The sequence below is a fragment of the Leopardus geoffroyi genome, chromosome D1, assembly GCF_018350155.1.
Source record: "Leopardus geoffroyi isolate Oge1 chromosome D1, O.geoffroyi_Oge1_pat1.0, whole genome shotgun sequence".
Lineage (NCBI taxonomy): Eukaryota > Metazoa > Chordata > Mammalia > Carnivora > Felidae > Leopardus > Leopardus geoffroyi.
In genome coordinates, this window is record NC_059329.1 from 66,490,964 (window position 1) to 66,515,457 (window position 24,494).

General features: G+C 40.7%; 1 protein-coding gene across 4 annotated transcripts in view; it reads left to right on the forward strand.

Annotated features, from left to right (window-relative positions):
• Positions 1 to 461: 461 nt before the first annotated feature.
• SWAP70 (switching B cell complex subunit SWAP70) overlaps positions 462 to 24,494 on the forward strand; it is a 79,174-nt gene continuing 55,141 nt past the window's right edge. For 3 of the 4 annotated variants that reach the window (XM_045484462.1, XM_045484464.1, XM_045484463.1), the window contains exon 1: positions 462 to 1,013. In XM_045484462.1, coding sequence (XP_045340418.1) covers positions 915 to 1,013 — 99 coding nt within the window. In that variant the 5' untranslated portion in view covers positions 462 to 914. The remainder of the gene's footprint in view (positions 1,014 to 24,494) is intronic. The other variant, XM_045484465.1, reaches the window with a different exon arrangement.

A 24,494-nucleotide genomic window follows, 5' to 3' on the forward strand; every position in this document is an offset into this window, starting at 1 on the left:
TGATCATTGTTAACAGATATTAATTGAACATCTACAATGAGGAGGACGCTCTTATAGGCTTGGATGTGTACTTTTAAATGGTCCACCCATTCTGACTAGTAAAATGGGTGGAGTGATTTGCTGGGATTCTCTCATAACTCCTATTGTGCCAGCACAGAAACACCAGGAACAGCAGAATAACCAGGGTCAAACTCTTTCTAAGTTGTAAACTGACCCCGAACAACCGAGGATTAGAAAGAAAAGGTTGCCTGACTGCGCGGCTTCTAAACCAACCTTAAACCTCGTCTCTGGGCCCCCAGAGCCCACTACATAGTAGGCATCAGGAAACGTTTGAAAAATGAATATAAACCTTCCCTCAGACGCCCTTCCCTGCCTCCCCTCCCCCTCTACATCCTCTCTGGCTAGGAACTGCGCTAGCATTGGAGCCCCAGCTCGGGGACTTTTCCGGCTCTTGTTAGTTCTCCTCAGACAGTGGCGCGTCCGCGGGACTGGTTGGTCCAGGGCTCCCTTTTTCACTGAGCAGCGCGGACTGGAGCTGGGAGGCTGCTCTCGCCGATTCTCATATTTTAACTCGGAATGCGGGTCTTGTTTAGGGGCACGCGAGCCCCGAAGGTGGCCCGAGACGGTCTGGGGAACTCGAGAGGCATGCGGGGTAGTGCTCTGCGTCTAAGCCTGCAAGAAGGCCTGTATTCCCACCCGCAGGAGAGGGAAGTCCGGTCCACCCTAACGCTCCCACCCTAAGTGCGCGAGGCTGCGGGCAAGCAGCGAGTGGGCGGGGCCTGGTGGGGGCGGGGCCTGCCACGGTCAGGTGACTGCAGGGCGGGCGGCGGCGGCGGCGGTGGCTGTAGAGGGGCGTCAGACTCGCCCCAGGGTCGGCGAGGGAGGCTGGCAGTCAGGATAGACACACCGCGGCCATGGGAGGCTTGAAGGACGAGCTGCTCAAGGCCATCTGGCATGCCTTCACCGCGCTGGACCTGGACCACAGCGGCAAGGTCTCCAAGTCCCAGCTCAAGGTGGGCGCCACCCCCCCCTTTCGCTTCGGTCCCCCACCCGGCACCGACCCGGTGCGCGCTCCACTGCCCCGGCTAGTGGTGACCCCAAGGAGGGGAGGGCAGGAATGCGGCCCGGCGGCCTGCTCTGGGCAGAGGGGCCAGAGACCAGGATTTTGCTGTTCTGCTTTCCTCTTGCCTTCAGGCCGTGCCCTCGGGCCGGCTGTTAGTCTCCTCGAGGCTCTTCGTGACGGTGGGGGGATGAGGGGGGTGAGGCAGCGATGGGGTCTGGGCGAGCCGGGCTCTTGTCGGCGGGGGGGCGATCCAGAAAATCTCCGACTCGGACAGGGCTGTGGTAAACTCCCTTGGACAACATACCCAGATTACTGCTGCACTCTGGAAGAGGAGGGACTTACCCAAGGTCACTGGGCTGAGCCTACTGTGGAGCGCACGCTCCACACCAGGGCAGCCAGCTGCACCCCAGGCGTTCTGGCTGTTCGGGGGTAGGGAGAAGTTCCCAGAGCCCGGTCTCCATCGGCTTCAACTTTGGGAGCTTTGGTGGGGGGGACGGTTTCTGACTAGTGAGGAAGACCTCCTTGCCTAGCGTCCTCAGGTCAGTCACGCGTGTGCTGTGCCCCTCAGGGACCTTGGTTCCGGGTGAGGAGCACTGATCTTTCTGGCAGATCTTTATTGGGACTGCCAAAGACCCCATCATTGAGAGTGTAAGGTATAAATAAAGGAATGCTTGTAAGTTGAGTAACCCCAAGCAGGGAAAGTGGCACTTAGCCAGGAGAAATTGGCAGCTTCTTGGAAGTATAAAATATAGAAACAGACAAGAAGACCCATTCACAGGCATTTTCTAATATGCACATTTTGGATCTGAATGTCTGGTTTTCTTAGCCTCTTCTGGGAATGAATTTATGAAGATTGGGTTTGCTTTGTTTATTTTGTGCAGTAATCAGGAGGTTCTTATGAGTGTGGTTTTTAGGCCAGTAGGATTTAGCATTTGCTTTCCCTCCCCCTTCCCCATCTTCCTTTCCTCTCCTTCTCATTCATAAAATCATAGTCTGGAAGGGTTCACAGAGATCATTCTCCTAATCTTTATTTTACTTTTAAATTAAATTAACATTCAATGAAGTTGACTTTCTTGGTGTACAGTTCTATGAGTTTTAACACATGTATAAAATTTTATAACTACTACCAAAATCAGTTTTCCATCAGATCTGTCATCTCAAAAAGCTTCATGTTGCCCTTTCACCCCTAGTTGGTGAGAGGTGTATTCTTAATTGCTTAAATTTTGTCTTTTCCACAGTGTCATGTAAATGGAGTCATTCAGTATGTAACCTTTTGATACTGGCTTCTTTTACTCAGGGTAATGCCTTAGAGATTCATCCATGTTATTGTGTGTATTAATAGTCTTTTTTATTAAGTAATCCATTGTATTGTTGTACCCAAGTTAATCCATTCACCCTTGAACATTTGTGTTATTTCCGCTTTTTGGTGATTATGTATAGAACTGTGTTTTGCTTTATTTTTTTTTAAGTTCATTTATTTGGGGGGGGCACGAGCAGGGGAGGAGCAGAGAGAGAAAGAGAGAGAGAGGGAGAGAGAGAAGGGAGGGAGGGGGGGAATCCCAAGCAGGCTCCATGCTGTTAGTGCAGAGCCCAATGCTGGGCTCAGTCTCACAAGCTGTGAGATCATGACCTGAGCCGAAACCAGGAGTCAGAATCTTAACCTACTGGGCCACCCAGGTGCCCCTATTGTTTTTACTTTTAATTTACCTATACCACTATATTTAAAGTGGATTTCTTCTAGATAGCATGTAGTTGGGTCTTGTGTTTTAATCCATACTGACAGTCTCTATCTTTTAATTGTGTTTAGACCATTTACATTTAATGTAATTATTGATATGGTTAGATTTAGGGCTAACCTAAATTTTATTTTTATTATTTTATTATTTGGTTTCTGTTTTCCAATTTTTTGTTTCACTGTTTCTTCTTTCCTTCTTTCTTTTAGATTACTTGAATATATATATATATATATATATATATATATATATATATTTTTTTTTTTTTTTTTTTTTTTTTTTTTTTTTTAACATTTATTTATTTTTGAGACAGAGAGAGAGAGCATGAACAGGGGAGGGTCAGAGAAAGAGGGAGACACAGAATCTGAAACAGTTTCCAGGCTCTGAGCTGTCAGCACAGAGTCCGATGCGGGGCTTGAACCCACGGACTGCGAGATCATGACCTAAGCCGAAGTCGGATGCTTAACTGACTGAGCCACTCAGGCGCCCCACTTGAATATATTTTAATATTTCATTTTAATAATACTGAATTTTTGACTATATTTCTTTCTGTAGTTTTTAAAATGATTACTCTAGAGATTATAATATATACCTAACTTTTCAGTCTCCTTAAAATTAATATTTTACAACTTTAAGAGGAATGTGGAAACTATATCACTATTTAGGTCCCTTTACTCTCCCTGCTTTATGTTGCAGTTGTCATATTTATTAACTTACGCACATTGAAAATATTAACGGGGCGCCTGGGTGGCGCAGTCAGTTAAGCGTCCGACTTCAGCCAGGTCACGATCTCGCGGTCCGTGAGTTCGAGCCCCGCGTTGGGCTCTGGGCTGATGGCTCAGAGCCTGGAGCCTGTTTCCGATTCTGTGTCTCCCTCTCTCTCTGCCCCTCCCCCGTTCATGCTCTGCTCTCTCTGTCCCAAAAATAAATAAACGTTGAAAAAAAAAAAATTAAAAAAAAAAAAAAGAAAATATTAACAATATTAAAATTTTTTGCTTTGAACCACCAATAAATTATTTAATTTAATTTTAATTTAATTTTATGTATTTTTTAATGTTTATTTATTTTGAGAGAGAGAGAGAGAGTGAGAGAGAGCAAGCATGTGCAGGGGAGAGGCAGAGAGAGGAGAGAGAGGATCCCAAGCAGGCTGACTGTGCTGACTGTGCAGAGCCTCACCTGGGGCTTGAACCCATGAACCATGAGATAATGACCTGAGCCAAAACCAAGAGTCGGATGCTTAACCGACTGAACTATCCAGGCACCCTATTTATTTATTTTTAAATGTTTTTTCTTTTTTTTTTTTTATTTTTGAGAGAGTGAGGGTGCATGAGTGTGTGAGCAGGGGTGGGGCAGAGAGAGAAAGGGAGACAAGGATCCGAAGTGAACTCTGAGCTGACAGCATAGAGCCCAGTGTGGGGCTCGAACTCTTGAACCATGAGACCATGACCTGAGCCGAAAGTCAGATGCTTAACTGACTAAGCCACCTAGGCACACCTAAAGTTTTATTTATTTAAGTAATCTCTACACCCAACATGGGGCTTGAACTCATGATCCTGAGACCAAGAGTCACATGCTTCTCTGACTGGCCATCCAGGTGCCCTCATTTTTCCTCTTTTAATTGATGACATAAATGAGATGTTTTCTGTTACTTTTGTTGCACTCCATTCAAACTTGTTCTTATGGCTGCTTATAGAAAAAGAGGATTCTTGACTGAAAGGCTTGGCAAGAAGCATTAAATCCCAGTACATACCTTTCACCCGTAAGATGTTGATAATGCAACTATGCAATTGTATTTTGTTTGTCCCTTGTCTACTTAATTGAGAGACTTTGGAATTGATTTAGTTCTGTCCATCTTGCCAGTGTTTCTGGAATGGAAAATATTTAAAAAAAATTCTATTTAGGTCTTTCCTTTTTGTTTTGACTTTGAAGTTTGATGTTCGCTGATTTATTGGCTAGGAGTAGAGTTTTTGCCTTAATTTATTCATTCATTCATTCAATACAATACATTCATTCATACAATAACCTGTTGTGTGTTTACTCTGTGTAAGGTACCATGTTAATTTCCTAACAAGATTAGAATTTTTAGGCTCTTAAGAGTTAATATCTCCTTGGAGGAAATATCATATAATTGGTTTTATTAAATACAGACTGAAAATTATATATCCAAAACAAGTGTTAAAATTTATCACTTTGTGAAACTGTATGGGCATTTTAAAATATTTTTGACATTTGTCTTTTCGAATTACCTTCACAATATTTGACACAGTGAATGGATATTCACTAACTATGTAATGGATAATTCATGTGTTAGATACTGTGCCCAGTGCTAAGGATGATAGTAAAGGTGGCAGGGGGGAAAGCCAAATACAAATCTTTGCCTTCAAAGAGTTTACATTTTTGTAGGTAAATTAAGAAAATAATCAACCATTAGAGAAGGTTGGTATTCCCTTTCTCTCTCCCTTTCTTTTTCTTTTTCTTTTTTCTTTTTCCTTTCTTCCTTTCTTTCTTGATTATATTACTCAGTTACCTTATCCTTAAGCAATGTGAAGTGTGGTGGTAGAGATAAGAAATAAGTATTATTGGATAGAGGATGTTGAGTGGATTAGAAGATAAGGGGCCATGAAATTTTAGAGGAGGAGGTGATTACTTCTTACTGGTGGGATTATTTTATGAAAAAACTCCTTTGAAATGAACTCCTAGGGAAGACAGGTGGGATGTGATTATATAGAAATGCAGGATTCTGTTCATTCATGTTCATTCTATTCATTCATGCATTCATTCATTCAATGAATATTTGTTGACTGCTCTTAGCCCCAAGGCATCCCTGTGAAGTATTGCAGCTGACAGGAATTAATCAGGCATTTACGGGGACCTCTGTACAATTAATTAATTAATTATTTAAAGTTTATTTATTTATAGAGAGAGAGCGCATGAGCCCATCCATGAGTGGGGAGGAGCGGAGAGCAGGGGAGAGAGAGAATGCCAAACAGGCTGCATGCTGTCTGTACAAAGCCTGACGCGGGGCTCCATCTCACAATCGTGAGATCATGACCTAAGCTGAAATCGAGTGGGATGTTTAACTGGCTGAACCACCCAGGCATTTGTTCCTGTCTAATTTATTTTGATTGCAGTGTAGAATATAAGTGTGTGTGTACATATATATAAGAGAGAGTTATTGCTGGTGGTAAAGCTATAGAAATAGATTGCAGTTAATATGCATGGAAGACTTTGAGTACCAGGCTAGTTAGGTAGGTGCCATACAGCCTGCAAGTTTTCTGAGAGGTGATGGGCCATGATCATCAGTACACTTTAGGAAGTCACTAAAGTGGTTGGAGTGGATTGGGCATACTAGAATTAGGAAACTGTTGCAGTAGCCCAGATGAGAGGTAATGGAGACTGGAGGTGGTAAGGATAGACAAGTAGGGGATGGTGGGTGAAGGAATTTTGCTGTCTACTTGCCTGGGCTCATGACTGGGTATGAAGAGAAATGAAAAGGACACAGTCAGAAATGTTTCACATTTCAGCTGTGGATGACCAATGGATAGTAGTGGTTTTTAATAGAAACAGGAAAGTTATGAAAAGGAACTGCTAGAAAAGAAACGAAAGTTAACTTTGAACATGTAGGGTTTTGTTTATTTTGTTTTATTTTTGAGGTCCTTGTTGGAGGTGATGTCCTTGGCAAGGGTGGGGCTGTCTGTACAGGTCTGGTAGTTGAAGCTTGGGAAAAGGAGAGGAGAGATATAACTGACAATCTTGGGCAATGGCTAGAGTAGGAGGTGAGAGGAAGAATAGAAGCCAAGGGACCAGAAATGAGAGTAGGAACCACTTTGGGGCAACACTGGAGCTGAAGGAGAAGAGATTTCAAGGAATACATGGTCTATTATCTTTGAGAGTTATTATTATTATACATGTATTTTGGAGATTGTAAAGTAATGAGATTGATTCTTTCCTGCCATAGCTTATGAACTACATATTTCTTCTCTAAAGAGAAGTTGTGAAAAGTTTGGAATATTGGCATCATCTTGGGAATAAATTTATTTTTGCTTTATTTATTTATTTTGAGAGAGAGGGTGCAAGTGAGTGAGGGCAGAGAGAGAGAGAGAGAGAGAGAAGAGAGAGAGGGGCAGGGCTCACCCGAAGCGGGGCTAGTGTTCACCCAGTGCAGGGCTTGAGCTCACCTGAAGCAGGCCTCGAACTCACGAACTGTGAGATCATGACCTACGCTTAACTGACTGAGCCACCCCAGTGCCCTTAGTTTTTACTTTTAAGGAGATTACTTTGCAATACGATAATCGTTTAGATAAATGTGTGTTTGAGTCACTGCTATAGCTACTAAATATTTTCATTTAGGGTCCCAAGTTTAGTACAAAAATCTTATGTTTTATACTTAATTTTTATTAATTAATACCATATTTTTAAGTAAAACCAAAATTACTACCTCAAGAATTAAAAAAAAATTTTTTTTTTAATGTTCATTTTCTGTTTTTGAGAGAGAGACAGCACATGAGCCGGGGAGGGGCAGAGAGAGAGAGGGAGACACAGAATCCAAAGCAGGCTCCAGGCTCTGAGCTGTCAGCGTAGAGCCCAACGCAGGGGTTGAACTCATAGACCGCAAGATCATGACCTGAGCCAAAGTCAGACGCTTAACCGTCTGAGCCACCCAGGCGCCCACTACTTTAAGAAATTTTGAAACTTGAAATCCAAAGAATAAATTAACAATATAATATTATAATTATATAATTATTATTTTGTTGTTGCAAACATAGACTTTCATTAAATTTATCAATAAGATAAAAATATGGAACACAGAATTTGAAAACCATCTGTGACTTGCATAAGCTACTATAGAGGCAAGATGTTAGGGTTGTTTAGTCACACTGGTGCTTCCTTGTTGAGACAACCAGTTATGAGGTCTGCGTAGGTCAGTATCTTATTGATTTTCATTAATGTACTCCCCCAACCCCCTGTTCCCTTCACCCTCCAAAAAAAGGGGGGACCACTTCTGCCTCACTTTTGTTAATCTTGATTCTTTCTCCTTCTTCTGCATTCCTTGTGCCCTCCTTGGGCTTTTTCCTTAGAATCTGTGCACCCTCTGCAGGAGACCTTTTTCTCTTGGGCTCCACTTGTGGCCTTTCTGGCTCCCCACCTGAGTTGCAGCTGTACAAGTCTTTACCCCACCAACACTCGGCCTGAGTACCCCCATAGAATTCATCAGCTATATTAGTTTAATTTGCAATTGGATTGTTAGAAGGCAACTCATTTTTTAAGTTGTCGTATTGATTTGGTGTTACTCTATTTTTCAGGCCGGATACAGGAGGACATTAAATTGAATTATTTTATTTTTTAAAATGTTTATTTATTTTTGAGAGAGTGAGCAAGCGGGGTGAGCGAGAGAGAGAGGGAGACAGAGAATCCCAAGCAAGCTCCGCACTGTTAGTGCAGAGCCTGATGCAGGGCTTGAACTCATGAACCATGAGATCATGATCCGAGCTGAAATCAAGAGCCAGATGCTTAACAGACTGAGCCACCCAGGTGCCCCTGAATTATTTTTGAGAGAGAGACAGAGTGTGAGCAGGGAAGGAGCAGAGAGAGAGGGAGACACAGAATCTGAAGCAGGCTCCAGGCCCTCAGCTGTCAGCACAGAGCCCAACGCGGGGCTCGAACTCATGAACCGTCATGAGATCATGACCTGAGCCGAAGTCAGACGCTCAACCGACTGAGCCACCCAGGCGCCCCCTGAATTATTATTTTAAATTAAGCTTTTCCTAATTGTGTACTGATCTACTTGTTGGCTGCTGAAGTAGATATCAATAGGCTAACGGTGGGGAAAAAAAGTCTTCAGAAACACATTCTCACTTGCTTTTAAACTTGTATTTATGAATAGTCTTTCCTTAGAACAAACTATAAGACTATTTTTTGTTTTGAATGCAATTTTAGTATACACTATAACTGATGTGAGGTTAAAAGCTATTGAGAGATTGGGGTGCCCGGGTGGCTCAGTCATTTGAATGTCCAACTCTTGACTTTGGCTCAGGTCACGATCTCATAGTTTGTGAATTTGAGTCCTGCATTGGGCTCTGCATACTGACAGCCCAGGGCCTGCTTGAGATTCTGTCTCCTTCTCTCTCTGCCCCTTCCCTGCTGGTGCGTGCGTCCTCTCTCTCTCTCTCTCTCTCTCAAAATTAATAAAAATAAACTTAAAAAAAATAAAAAAGAAAACTACTGAGATTGGTGGAAATTTTCCTTTATATCTGTAGTCAGGTACTACTGGGTACATATAGATAGCTAAGTCAATATTGAGTTGAATGGTACAATTTTCTTTCCACCTGTTTTGTCCTTGGTTTAGTTTTGGTGTTTATGCTCTTGGTGTGTGTGTGTGTGTGTGTGTGTGTGTGTGTGTGTGTGTGTGTGTGTGTATTTAAAATTTTATTTTTAATTAATTTCTACACCTAATGTAGGGCTTGGACTTATGACCGAGAGATCAAGAGTCACACACTCCACTGACTGAGCCAGCCAGGTGCCTGTAATATATATATTTTTAATGAGGGACATTTGTATGTGGATTCTGTATGTTATGTATATGCCATCTGAAGCAGACATTGTTACGTTTAGGTTATGATGTAAATTTGCAGAAGTCAATGGAAATAGATATAGGACATATTACTTGAAGTAGAGGCAGTAATTATTTTCTTCTCTACTTATTTATGTTTTAAAATGATCTTCAGATTATTTAGAATTTCAGTGGTCTTTCTGTAAGATAATAAATTTCCAGTGTTACTTAGACATACATGCAATTCTGACCTCAAACCATAATAATCCTAGAAGAGAGCGCAGGCAGTAATTTCTCTGACATTGGCCATAGAAACATTTTTAAAAAAAATTTTTAATGTTTATTTATTTCTGAGACAGAGAGAGACAGAGCATGAGTGGGGGAGGGGCAGAGAGAGAGGGAGACACAGAATCAGAAGCAGGCTCCAGGTTCTGAGCTGTTAGCACAGAGCTCAACGCAGGGCTCGAACCCACAGACCGCGAGATCATGACCTGAGCTGAAGTTGGACGCTCAACCGACTGAGCCACCCAGGTGCCCCGGCCATAGCAATGTTTTTTAAGGTATGTTTCCTAAGGCAAGGGGAACAAACACAAAAATAAATAATTGGGACTACATCAAAGTAAAAGGTTTTTGCATAGTGAAGGAAACAACAAAAATAAAAGGCAGCCTACTAAATGGGAGAAGATACTTGCAAATGACATACCCGATAAAGGGTCAGTATCCAAAATATATAAAGAACTTATACAGCTCAACACCCAAAACCCCAAATAAGTCAACTAAAAAGTGGGCAGAAGGGGTGCCTGGGTGGCTCAGTCGGTTAAGCCGCTGACTTTGGCTCAGGTCATGATCTCGCGGTCCGTGAGTTCGAGCCCCGCGTCGGGCTCTGTGCTGACAGCTCGGAGCCTGGAGCCTGTTTCGGATTGTGTCTCCCTCTCTCTGACCCTCCCCCGTTCATGCTCTGTCTCTCTCTGTCTCAAAAATAAATAAACGTTAAAAAAAAAAAAAAAGTGGGCAGAAGACATGAACAGACATTTCTCTAAAGAAGACATGCAGATGACCAACAGCCAAATGAAAAGATGTTCAACATCACTCATCATCAGGGAAATGCAAATCAAAACCACAATGAGATACCACCTCACACCTGTCAGAATGGCTGAAATTAAAAACACAAAGGGTGCCTGGCTGTCTCAGTCAGTGGAGCATACAATTCTTGATCTTGGGGTTGTAGGTTCGAGCCCTAAGTTGGGTGTAGAGATTACTTAAAAATAAAATCTCTAAGGGACACCTGGGTGGCTTGGCCGGTTAAGTGTTCAGCTCTTTATTTCGGCTCAGGTCATGATCTCACGGTTCGTGAGTTTGAGTCCTGCGCTGGGCTCTGCACTGACAGCATGGAGCCTTTTTGGGATTCTTTCTCTCCCTCTCTCTCTATTCTTCTCCTGCTCATGCTAGTGTGCACTCTCTCTCCTCAAAATAAATAAATAAGCTTAAAAAAAAAAGTCTTAACAAAAAACCCTACAAGAAACAGCAAGTGTTGGCGAGGATGTGGAGAGAAAGGAACCCTTGTGTACTGTTGGTGGGAATGCAAACTGGTGCAGCCACTCTTGAAAATGGTATGGAGGTTCCTCAAAAAATTAAAAATAGAATTGTCATGTGATCCAGTAATTCCACAACTGGGTATTTATGAAATATGAAATACTAATTCAAAATATATATTCACCCCTCTGTTTATTGCAGTATTATTTATAAGAGCCAAGATATGAAGGCAACCCATGTCCTTTGATAGATGAAGGATAAAGATGTGCATATATATATCTATCTATAGATAAATATATATCTATATGCATTTGCAACAACATGGTGGGTCTAGAGCGCATAATGCTAAGTGAACTAAGTCAGTCAGAGAATGACATACCATATGATTTCACTCATATGTGGAATTTAAGAAACAACAAATGAACAAAGAAAAAAACAAAACAGACTCTTACAAATAGAGAACAAACTGGTGGTTACCAGAGGGGAGGTGGGTGAGAGGGGATGGATGAAATAAGTGAGGGGGATTAAGAGTACATGTATTGGGATGAGCACTGAGTAATGTACAGAATTGTGTCACTATATTGTACACCTAAAACTAATGTAACACTGTATATTAATTTTACTGGGATTAAAAGAACATAAAAATAAAAAAAAAATACATGTAATTCCAAGAAGGTAAGATGATGAAGCCTGTTATTTAAACACTTGCACCTTAAAGAGAAACTTTGGAATAGTTCATATATACATATGGTATACAATTCATAAAGTTCAAAGGGCATTTACAAAAGTGAAAAGTAAGTTTTTTCCCACCCCTGGCCCACACTATTTTCCTGCCCTGGAGGTAACCATTATAACTAGTTTGTTATGTTCCTACCAGAGATCAAAATGTACCTTAAAATTAAAACTCTTATTGTTATAGTAAATGTTCTTTTTTTTTTTTTTTTTTTAATGTTTATTTATTTTTTGAGAGACAGAGATACAGCGTGAGCCAGGAGGGGCAGAGAGAGAGTCACAGAATCTGAAGCAGGCTCCAGGCTCCTAGCTGTTAGCACAGAGCCCGGCACGGAGCTTGAACTCATGAAGTGTGAGATCATGACCTGAGCTGAAGTTGGACGCTTAACTAACTGAGCCACCCAGGCGCCCCAGTGTTGTTCTTTTAAATATAGCAAAGTATAGTGATATTTTCTGCAACCTTTATTATAACTTTACTTTGCAATTATGGTTGCAGTGTGAATTACATGTCATTCCTGGAAATGTCTTGAAATAAGCTTATTGGCTGTGCACTTTTATCCTGTTTTTAGAAACAGAGTGTTTTGTTTTAAATTGTGCCCTTTTGAAGTAAAAGAGGATCTAAGTGGAAAAAAATTTTGGGGAAATAACATGGGTAGTTTGAAGAAAAAAAATTTTTTAAAGTTTATTTATTTTTGAGAGAGAGAGACACCAAGTGTGAGTGGGGGAGGGTCAGAGAGAGAGGGAGACACAGAATCTGAAGCAGGTTCCAGGCTCTCTGAGCTGTCAGCACACAGCTGGACGTGGGGCTTGAACTTATGAGCTGTGAGATCATGACCTGAGCTGAAGTTGGATGCTTAACTGACTGAGCCACCCAGGTGCCCCAACAACATGGGTAGTTTTAATCTTTATTCGTTTCTCAATGATAGATTTTCAACTAAATGTATTTTTTAAATTTTTTATGTTTATTTATTATTTTTGAGAGCAAGGGAGACAGGACATGAGTGGGGGAGGGGCAGAGAGAGAGGGAGACACAGACCAGGCTCTGAGCTGTCAGCACAGGGCTTGAACCCACGAACTACGAGATCATGACCTGGGCCAAAGTCAGCTGCTCAACTGACCAAGCCACCCAGGCGCCCCAACTAAATATCTTTTTAAAAATAATTTTTAAAAAATGTTTATTTTTAAATGAGCATGCAAGTGGGGGAGAGGCAGAGAGAGAGGGGGGACAGAGGATCCAAAGCAGGCTCTGCACGGACAGCAGCAAGCCCGATGTGGGGCTCAAACCCACAAACCATGAGGTCATGACCCAAGCCAACATTGAACACTCAACTGCCTGAGCAACCAGGCACCCCTCAACAAAATATCTTTCATTCTTTGCTTTCCAGTTGGTTTATGTATCTTATGAATAATGTCACATGTTCTGTTCCAATGTAGGCATTTAGCCTCAAAAAATGTTTAACTTTACTAGTTACAAAAGTAATTGAGCCTGGCCAATGTATCAGTTGAAAATACAGCAGTCCCCACTTATCTGCAGTTTCGATTTTTATGGTTTCAGTTACCTGCAGTGATCTGGAAGCAGTATGTGTGTATCAGAAAAAACACGTATCTAGGGTTCAGTATTATCCATGGTGTCAGGCATCAACTGGGAGTCTTGGAATATCTCCTGTGCATAAGTAGGACAACTGTATAAAGGAAGCAAGTTGCAGTAAAGGGCTTTTATTGTGTGAAACACAGTGTAAAAATATGGTTAATTCTTGTGAACTTGGCATGTATATTTTCTCCCTAATCTTTAGTGTTATGTTTCTATTAATCACTGTGGTAGAAGTTATTTCTGTTGAGGAACTAAAAATCTGATTACAAAAAATGGGGTTAGGGGATTGGAATCAGGAGTGAGCCTATAAAAGTCTTTGTAAATATTTTTTATATTTACCAAAACAAAGCAGTAAAGACAGCTCTCCAAATAAAGAGCATGTAAGAGACATTTAGAAATCTTAAAATGGTAATAATGGATTCTGGGTGATTTCCTTTCTTCATTTCTTATTTGCTAATAACTTTTCAGTGGGATAACTTGGAAATTTGGGTTTTTTTTTTTTGAAATAACATGTAAACTTATACTTTATTAAAGATAATACACAAACTGTGAGGCACTGTGTGTATGCGTATGGCCCTCCACCTGAAGCGCTAGTGTGCATTTCTAATCTTATGACTCAGAGTTCTTAACCTTCTTGATCACCATTTTGTATTTCCTTTGGGGTCTCACTATAATCTTGAGGTACATAGTACCTGGAAGCTAGAGACAGAAGAGGCTTTGAATGACCTTTTCTCACTTACTCTGTGCCATCACAGAGTAGCTATGTTCTCATTCCCTCCCAACAGGAGGGTTTTTATTATATTATCCCCTCAGTGGATAATTAGCAATTGGGACTCGAGATATTCCAACTTGCCTACACAGTCTCTCTTATGTGTGTCCCAGTTCCTTTCCTATAACATAAGTCTGAGGTAGCCCTTTGTCTCAGCTTCCTTTATCTTCCCCAGGGATTTATTTCATAAATCTATTTTTCTGCTCTGCTTTCTGCTTTATTTCCTTCATCTCATTGTACCTTCAGGTTCCTTTTTTTTTTTTTTTAATTTAAACTCTGTGTCTACTTGAAACTTCAACTCTCAGAATTAATTGTGGAAATGTATTTAGGAGTAAATCTGCATATAGTTGAATTTCATATATAATGAGATCTTGTGATTAGGGAGACATTGCTACAATTTTGGAAGAACTAATTTTTTCATCTTAGGATTCTTCTGTGCCTTCTATACCTTTTGCTTCTTCAGGAATAATTAGCTTTGTTTGGTAATCAACTATGTTTGATTTGGATCAGGAGAGTGGTGTATGTGAACATGGTGTACTAGCCAGAAGAAGTGATACTAGTTAGGATAAAAGTTGTTCTGGTTAGATGGACAGTATTGAAGGTATTCTACTTCATTGCATAAGCAGCTCTGGGAGGATGGAACATTATCTGCCTTGCCATATGGATGTTGGGCTACATTTTAGATATTTTTGTTCTTGGACAGAATAGATGGTTAACATACATTTGTTGGCTGACTATGTTAGAATCAGTAGTTTAGACCTGATCCTGTAAAGTGGAGGAGTTACTAAAACTTTTGGGTAGATATAAAAGTGGTAGAGCTTTGAGGTTATTCTGATGATATGGGTGTGGTAATTAGAGGTGAGAGGCTGAAGATGGGGAAACCAATTGGGGAGCTCTGTAACAGTTCATGAGTAAGTTGATGAATGCCAGACTGGGATGGTGGCGGTAGGAATCAAAACAGATATGCTCCTTACCTTTATAGAACTTTTAGTCTTATGAATGATACAGACCCGTAAACTGGTAATTCAAATATAGTGAGATAAAGAAAGTACACATTTCCCCTAATGCTTGTGGAATCTATTCATGACACCGGCATATAATCAATTATTTCATTGGTGGCTGCAAGATAGTGATTTTTAAGATCAGTTCTATAATTTTTGTATAATGACAAGTGTTAATTTTCCTACTCTGTTTAAACTTTCACCTAAAAAAAAAAGTGCTGGGAGCATAGAAGAGGGGAACCTACCTTGCTTACGGCGAGGATTAGAGGAGTTAGGCCAGAGAATGCTTCTAGAGGAAGAGACATTTGTCACTGACCTTAAGGGATGTGTCAAACTGGTCCATAAGAATATCTGTGATGAAAGATTTGGAAAGTAATCCCTTGGAAATGCAGGAAAAAGTTCAAAGAGAGCACTAGTTGGGGAGTCAGGAAATCTGTCTGTGCTCTGATACTTTTGTGGCCATGGGAAGTCACTTCTTGCTGGGCTTGTTTTCTCATTTGTAAAATGTGAAGTACCAGATGAGATCTTTGAAGGTTAGCCTTCTAATTTAACTATGTTAGTTTGATGTGTTTACCACAGTCATATCCTGTTGAGTGTTTGCTATGCAGCAGCTCTTTGTTGGGGTCTCAGAAGGGAGAATGGGACCTGCTGCTGGGGGCAAGGAGCCCCTGTTTCCCCAGCGTTACATGCTCTGGTTAGCCCTAAGCTGATAGAGCACCTCACTCAGTGGAGAGAGGAGCTGGCATTGGGGGTGCTGAATTAGATTTAACAGTAGGGTAAACTGTAAGTAAAAGAGGTACAAGAAGAGGAGATTCCATAATTTTGTTGTTAAAGGAATGGTAGTGCTGAAGTCAGAATCAGGGTGGGAAACATGTTTTGGGGAGAAGGATGATGAGTCCTCCTTTGGATTTTTTGGATGTGAAGCAGATCTAGTATTAGTTAGAGACATAAATCAGAGTTCAGTTGACAGGGCAAAACTGGAAGGAGACCTGAGAATTATTAGAATGGAGGTGACTTAGCATTGTCCAAATAAAAGCACTTTTGAAGAAGGGAATAAGGAGAAAGAAGAACGCAGGACTGAAAATTGAGCTTTGAGAAATGTCCACATTGGGAGAATGAGGGGTGAGGGAGGTAGGCACCTTTGTGGAGGAAGGAGAAGAACCAAAATAAGTCTAAGAGAAGGGGGATGATCCAGGTTGCCAAGTGCCAGAGACTTGGGAGAGTGACTTGTTCAGAAGGTATCTGTCCCATGTTGGGTTCTCCAGGAAGCAGATGCTGAGACAGAGTTGGGAGTGCAAAAGGGTTATTGGGGAGAAACACCAATGGAAAAAAAAAAGAGGAAGCAAGATTGGGAAAAGGAACTGTCAAACAGAGGGACTTGACAAAACTGGGAGCAAATGATGCCGCCATCTTGCTCAGTCCATTGGCTGAGGGGGACCCTGAAAATACTAATAGCTGGAGGCTCTTAGCTAACCACAGTCCTTGTAGCTGGATAGCATTTCCTTTCTTGAGGGATCTGAGTAGTACATCTCTGTCTGCCACAGAATCCTTTTGAAAAAGAAATTTCATGAGATTGATAGGGATGGAAGCTATATTATGGAGACCATAAAGACAGAGTGGTTAGAAGAGAGGACAGCAAAGTTAAACCTCAGATTTGTGATCTTTAACATTACCTTGGGTGTACATTGTGGCTTGAGATTTTCTTTTGGAGAAGATTGTACTATATTGAACTATTGTACTAATTTTTCTCTCTTCTGTTATAGAGTTCTCTCTTAACACTTATTGAGTCATTTCCTCAAAAATCTCTACTCAAATTTTGAGGAACTGGATTGCTTTACTAGACCTCAGTCAGATGAATTATGCCTTCTAGGTCTGGTGGTGTTAATAACTAATGGAGGCATTGTTTTTTACTCTAAAAGTGATCTGAATTAGAGACTCCAATAAAACAAAAATTCTCTCTTGTGGAATATAGTTGTAGTATCAGAGACCCAGAACTAGGTAAAGATGGAGAAGCAAACTAAACCAAAAAAACAAACAAAACAAAACAAAAACAAACACCAAAAACAAAACAAAACAAAAACAAAAAAAGAGAGAGAGCGAAAAGAAAATTCTTAAATGGGGCTCATTTAGCAAACATTTGTTGAACATCAGGTACTCTCTCATCAGGTACTTTATTAGGTTTTGATATTGCATAGATGGATAAAATATAGACCTTCCCTTTATGGAACTTACAGAGTGGTGGGACAGAGACACTTATTGGAGTTAAATACTCAAAACAATTTTTTTTTCCTTCTGTAGTTTATTTATGTTGAGAGAGAGAGCAAGCACAAGCAGGGGAGGGGCAGAGAGAGGGGGAGAGAGAGAGAGAGAGAGAGAGAGAGAGAGAGAGAGAGAGAGAGAGAATGAGAATGAATCCCAAGTAGACTGAGCCCAATTGAGCCCAGTGTGGGGCTCAATCCCATGACTGTGAGATCATGACCTGAGCTGAAATGAAGAGTCTGATACTTAATTGACTGAGCCACCCAGGTGTCCCATTTTAAGTGATTGATCTTCTTCTTTTTTTTTTTTTAATTTTGTTAAATGTTTTTATTTATTTTTGAGACGGAGAGAGACAGAGCATGAGCAGGGGACGGGCAGAGAGAGGGGGAGACACAGAATCTGAAGCAGGCTCCAGGCTCCGAGCTGTCAGTACAGTGCCCGGTGTGGGGCTTGACCTCACAAGCTGTGAGATCATGACCTGAGGCGAAGTCGGATGCTTAACCGACTGAGCCACCCAGGCACCCCAAGTGATTGATCTTCTTAAAGACATTTGTTTATGCTGTAGTCCAGTGGGAGGCTGAAATCTAAGGAAGCTGTCCTACATTGGGAGACTTTGTTGCCCATTAAGTGGCTTCTTCAAGAGACATAGCAAAGGATAGTTCTTTTGGGTGACTGAACGGAGTTAATTTTATCAAGTCTATAGTCCTATAATGATCTCTCTCTTCATATTTTGTAATTTTATTGGTATTCTCTAGCTGGAACCCCTAGACATATTTCATTTAAAAATTTTCCACAACCTACAAATTTCACTTTTTCTAATTATAAAGATAATACATAGAATATTCAGACAACACATTGAAGTATAGAGGTAAAGCTAAAATACTGAAAATTCCATGACCAAAGGCAGATGCAATTAACTTTTCAGTGAATGTCTTTCTAACATCTGTATCCCTCCTTTTTCCTCCCCTTCCTTGCTTTGTACGCATACACACATGCATATACACATACATATATATCCTTTCATATATATGGGACTATATTTCATATGCTTTTGTAATCTCTTTTCTTGAACAAGTGTTAGGGTCATCCTTTCTTTTTCTTTCTTTCTTTCTTTCTTTCTTTCTTTCTTTCTTTCTTTCTTTCTTTCTTTCTTTCAAGTTTATTTATTGAGAGAGAGGGAGGGAGGGAGGGAGAGGGAGGGGCACATAGAGAGGGAGAGGGAATCCCAAGCAGACTCGTGCTGTCAGCGTGAATCCTGATGTGGGGCAGGGCTCAATCTCACAAAATGTGAGATCATGGCTTGAGCCAAAATCAAGAGTCTGACATTTAACTGACTGAGCCACCCTGGGCACCCCAGGGTCATCTTTCCATTATCACTGCACATAGATACAGACAACCATTCTTAATAACGGCTGTGAACTATTTCACTGTTTTGATGCATCATGTTTTATTTAACCACTTTCCTGTTCATAGATATTTGAGATGTTTGGATGCTCTCAGCCAGGGATGCTGCTAAACGTCCCATAATGCATAGGACACACCTCCCCTTGCTCCCTGAATAAAGAATTATCGGGTCCAAAATGTCAGTAGTGATGGAGAAAACCTTCTCTATTCCTTCTCCAGTGTTGAGTGGTGGCAATCCTTACTCCCTTATATATCTGTTTAAATACCAGGTATTGTTACTCAGGCAATAAATAATAGCTCTTTTAATTTGCATTGTTTTGATTACTAGTAAGGATAAGCATCTTTTCCTATTTTTATTAGTCATTAGTTTTTTTTTGTGAATTTCCCATACATGTCCATTGTCCATTTTTAATTTTTTTTTTTAATGTTTATTTATTTTTGAGACAGAGAGAGATAGCATGAACGGGGGAGGGGCATAGAGAGAGGGAGACACAGAATCGAAAGCAGGCTCCAGGCTCTGAGCCATTAGCCCAGAGCCCGACGTGGGGCTCAAACTCACGGACCGCGAGATCGTGACCTGAGCTGAAGTTGGATGCTTAACCGACTGAGCCACCCAGGCGCCCCATGTCCGTTTTTAAATAGGCTTTCATCTTTTACTTAATTTCTAAGAGTAATTTGAATTTTGGAGCTATCTGCCTTTTTTTTTTTTTTTTTAATTTTATTTATTTTTGAGATAGAGAGAGACAGAGCATGAACAGGGGAGGGTCAGAGAGAGAGGGAGACACAGAATCTGAAGCAGGCTCCAGGCTATGAGCTGTCAGCACAGAGCCCGACGCGGGGCTCGAACTCACGGACTGTGAGATCATGACCTGAGCCGAAGTCGGTCGCTTAACCGACTGAGCCACCCAGGCGCCCCGCTATCTGCCTTTTTATGGTGTCTTTATGGTGTCTCTTTTTTAAATGTTTATTTATTTTTATTTATTTTGAGAGAGAGAGAGAGAGAGAGAGAAAGAGAGCAGAGGAGGGGCAGAGAGAGACAGAGAGAATCCCAAGCAGGGCGGAACCTGATGCAGGGCTTGATCTCATGAACGGTGAGATCATGACATGAACTAATATCAAGAGTTGGCTGCTTAACCAACTGAGCCACCCAGGCACCCCTATGGTGTCTCTTTTTAAAGGGAAATTAAAACACTTTTTATGTGGTCAAATTTACTGATATTGTCAGTTTGATTTCTGAAGAGGAATAAGTTAATGAAGTATCTGAAATAAGTTATTAAAGATGGTTCATTTAGAATGCAATCCTGTAGCATTTACTGTAGGTAGTTTAGTGGCATATAGGCTATGGACAACATCACAACAGGTGGTTTTGAGTTAGATATGCTGCCATAGTCTGTTCATAAGTGTTATGCTCTTACTAGTAGTCTCTGAAGGATGTGGATATAAGTGTAATGAAAGGTTCCCTCCATCACTGAGCTGCAGTTAGGTATTTGAGGTACTGCTAGCATATGAAGTCATTCATTCAAATGCTGAATAGGGGTTCAGTGGACAGGAGGGCCAGTAAAGGTTTCTTAGAGTTTGCGGAGAATGACCCAGTAACTAGACAGAAGAGAATGTTCTAGCATGCTGTTATTGTGGGACAGGCGGATAGACTGGGGTTCTCATCCTTGTTTTGTTACTAATCAGTGTTTGACTTAGGCTGAGCCTCAGGCCCCAGTGTTCTTATCTGTGAAATAAGGAGATAGGAGTAGGACTTTCCCTAAGATTGTTGTCATTATTAAAATAATATGGTTTTACTGTTGAAATAATTTTTAGAAAGAATTTGTTCAGCATTTATTGAAATTTATTTCAATTTATTGAAAGCCTTCTGCCTTTTGAATAGCATGTTAGGTGCTGTGGGAATGCAAGGATAGGTAAGACATGGGCCTTTCTTTCAGAAATTTACCATCTTATGGGAGAGCAAAATCATGTGTGGTAGTATAAGATAAGAGCTACAAAGTGATTGGGAAATGCAAAGTGAGGAAAGCCTATCTTGATTTTGGGTGGTGGAGGCTTCTGAAAAGGATGGCACTTATTTTAGGTAGAAATGGAGGCATAGGGGTGGTTGGAGCAAAGGCCTTGAGGGAAGGGGGGGTGGTACAGAATTTGGGTGGGATACAGTGAGTAAACTTGTTTGGTGGGATTTGTACAGTTGATGCACAGCAGCAGGAAAAAAAAGCTAGAAAGATAAAGAGGCCTGACTTGTCTAGTGACTTAAATACAGGGCTGAGAACTTATTTGGGTCTTGCTTCTGTAGGCTTTTGATGAATTTTAGATGAGAGGATAATGTGATGGAAGCCTTACTTTAAAATTAATTTGGTAAAAGTGTCTAGGATGGTGATTGCATTTAGGGACCGAGTCAACATTGACTTTGAGATTTCTGAGACTGAATACAATGAAGATAATTTAAGAGAAAGCAAGCAAGACTTAAAACAGTGATAAGCAGGATGAAAGGATATTGTCAGGAAAGGGAAAATGACTCTATGTGGTAAGGGGCAGGACCTCTATTAAGACAATGCTCTTAAGGCAGGGCATAATACCGGTAGGAAATTGGTCATTCTGGTTCATTGTTAGGAAGAGTTTTCTGGTAATTCGCCATTAGCATGAAATTTTATAAATCAGACAGGAATTTTCATGTTTTAAAAAAAGATTGCTTACTATGAGTTATAATTCTATGATTGTGTTAGTTCAGATAAGCTTGTTGGAATGGAGATCCCCACCCCCCTTTTCTTCAGTGTTGAAGTTTGTCCATTACGCACATCCTGTAAAGGGAAACTGTGACTTGTGTGTGTGTGTGGGGGGGGGGGCACATTTCAGAGAACCTTTATAATCTCTACATCTTTGGGAGGGAGGAGGGTAAACATTATGCACTTGTGTGTTAAAACACCATTTAGTCGTTCATCATCCTTGATTTCATTTTCATGATAGTTGGAGCAAAGCACATAAAACGGGTAAATGGCAAACCACTGAACAGGAACAGACCAACGAACAGGGCTCATGCAGTTAATTAGTCATCTCTTGTCAGCAAAGGCCCTGCAGAGGCAATAGTAGATGGCTATGAAAGAATGGGAGAGATGGGTTTTTGGCATGGATGTGGATCTTTTATTTTAGTGACAATAGTTTATTCTTCAAATCAGGGGAATGAGAACAAAGTTGCTTAGCAATCATGTGGGCGCTAAAAGAATGGCCTTTGGAGGAGCTGGCATTTGAAGTTGGATAAATTCAACTTTTTTGAGAAACTTGCAAACACTCTGATTAGAGTGATTCAGGGGCAGTCCTTATACAAACTGAGAACTTGCAGCCTTGTTTCCTCCCGATTGCTTTTGTTCTGATCTGCTTTCCAGCTTCCTCATCTGCAGAGGGGGCTAGTCCCTCTTGGAACTCATTCCCCCAAAGGTAGATACTAGGAGATGGGGGCCCCTTGAGAGAGAATGGTCCCAGTGTTCTGACATATATTCTTCACCAGTGGATTTAACTCGGCTCCACAAAGTAGTGGAGCCATCTTGTTGGGTCCTGGAGAGCTGACTAGGTAGGGCTGGGGGAGCAGCAGTCAGTCCATCACTGCAAATTAGCTACAACGTGCATGCACAGCTACACAGTCATAGGGCTCTCTGTTTTTCCAGAAAGAGAAGGAAAGTGGCAAATGAGAAAAGGGCATCAGAGCAGGAGACTTGGGTTCTAGTCCCAGTTTCACTGCACATAAAACTCTGTGATTTGGGCACATCTCGTAATTTCTGACTCAGCCTCTTCATCTGTAAAATAGTAGTAATACCTACTTTCTCAGGGGCAAGACTAAAACCAACTGATGGATGATATGAGTCTACTCTGAAAAGCATAATAACCTACTGGACAAGCTTATGGAGTGTTTACTTCTTGTTAGTAGTTTATACTCTGGCCTTCAAGATTCTGGTTTCTTTATACATTTTATTTTTTGTTTAAAAAAAACTTGAGATACTGTCTAGGCTTTTAAAAAATTGCTCATAAAATTTTTTTTTTTAAGTTTAAAGATAGCACACAATGGTTTGTTTCTCTTTTAGTAACAAAACCTTTTCATTGAACTATTATCCAGTTTGTTATTTTGTTTGAAGACTTCCCTATTCTAGGCCATATTGAAAAAAGCTGAATTTCTGATCAAATTATAGCTCTTTTTGCTAAATTCATAAAATGAGTTTGGGTTGACAGTTAAGGATTGGACTTAAAAATTTTTTTTGTTAGAAGCAAGATTAACGTCTTATTCTGCAGTAAGGATGCTGACTGAGCGAATAAACAGCAAAACATTAAACCGTTATAAAACAGCAAGTGGCAAACCACTGAACAGGAACACACTGCACGAGCAGGGCTGGTGCTCAGGTCTCCTCTGGGGTCCTTGTTACTATTGAGTCCTGTCTCTCTCACTATTTGTTTAAATAAAGATAAAGGCGGTTAAGAAAATTGTCATTGAATTTCGCTATCCCTCTGTTTCACGAAAGTGCTGTTTAATTGTCCAAGGCTGAAGTCTAGAGTTCAAATCTAAATCTTTAGTGGGATCACTGATTTGAACCAAGCACCTACACCTACAAAGAACATTGTTGATTTTAGAGAACTAAAACCATGATGTTCCTTATTACTAGAGAGTGTTGGACCAGGTATTACAAAACCTGAGTTCTAGTCTCAGTTCTGCTAAATAACCCTATTTAAAAAAAAATTAATACATTTTTATCTCTTTGAGCCAGTACTCATCATCTGTCAGATGAAAAAGATGACAATATGGCATCCAAAGACCCTGCCAGGACTTTAATTGGAAGATCTGTGAAACCCAAAGGTAGAACAAGGGAGGTGTGGGAGAGATTGGTGTCTTCTTTTTGTACCCTGAAGCGTTTACATTAATCATCTACTTTTCTCATGTTATTTCCCTATCTGAAAGTCTCCAATTGCCCTTTCCTATCCAAAAAGCTCTCCTTGTTTTAAGGCCTAGGTTACATTTCATGTCCTCTGTGAAGTCACCTTAGCACACATTGTTTTTCCTTTCTGAACTCATTTATTGCCCTTACTTCTCACTCATCTGTTAATCATGGTACATTGCTGTGGAATATGTCTTCCTTTTATACCTAACCTCTAGAGAATAGGTTAATGTAGAAGAAAAAAATACAGACTTCAAGGATAGATTTAGCTGTATGACCTTAGGTCAGCCACTTTTTTCTTTTTTAATTTTTTTAACGTTTTATTTATTTTTGAGACAGAGAGAGACAGAGCATGAACAGGGGAGGATCAGAGAGAGGGAGACACAGAATCTGAAACAGGCTCCAGACTCTGAGCCGTCAGCCCAGAGCCCGACACGGGGCTCGAACTCACGGACAGTGAGATCGTGACCTGAGCTGAAGTCGGCCGCTTATCTGACTGAGCCACCCAGGCGCCCCTAGGTCAGCCACTTTTTAAAAATACCTGTGTAATTTTTAAATAGTTAGAACACTTTTGAATAGGTAAAATTTTTTTCAAACTTAAGAAAAAGAGAGGTACAGTGAAAAGTCTTCTACCCCTGGTCTACCATCAAGCTAGTCTTCCCCCTACTGTTATTAGTTTCTTACATATCCTCTTAGAGTTTCTCATTTTTTCTTTCTTTTACATAAAAGATGGCACACTATACATAGTCTTAAGCATATTGCTTTTTTCACTTCATTTTGGATATCTTTTTGTATCCACAGGGAGCTTCCTTATTGTTATTGTTTTATGAACACACCAGAATTTAACCAGTGGTTGGGAATTTTTACTTTGATTAAAGTCCTACATGATTTCAAATTTGAATGACCTTTGAGCCTTATCTGAGAAAATTGCTTATTTCTCTAA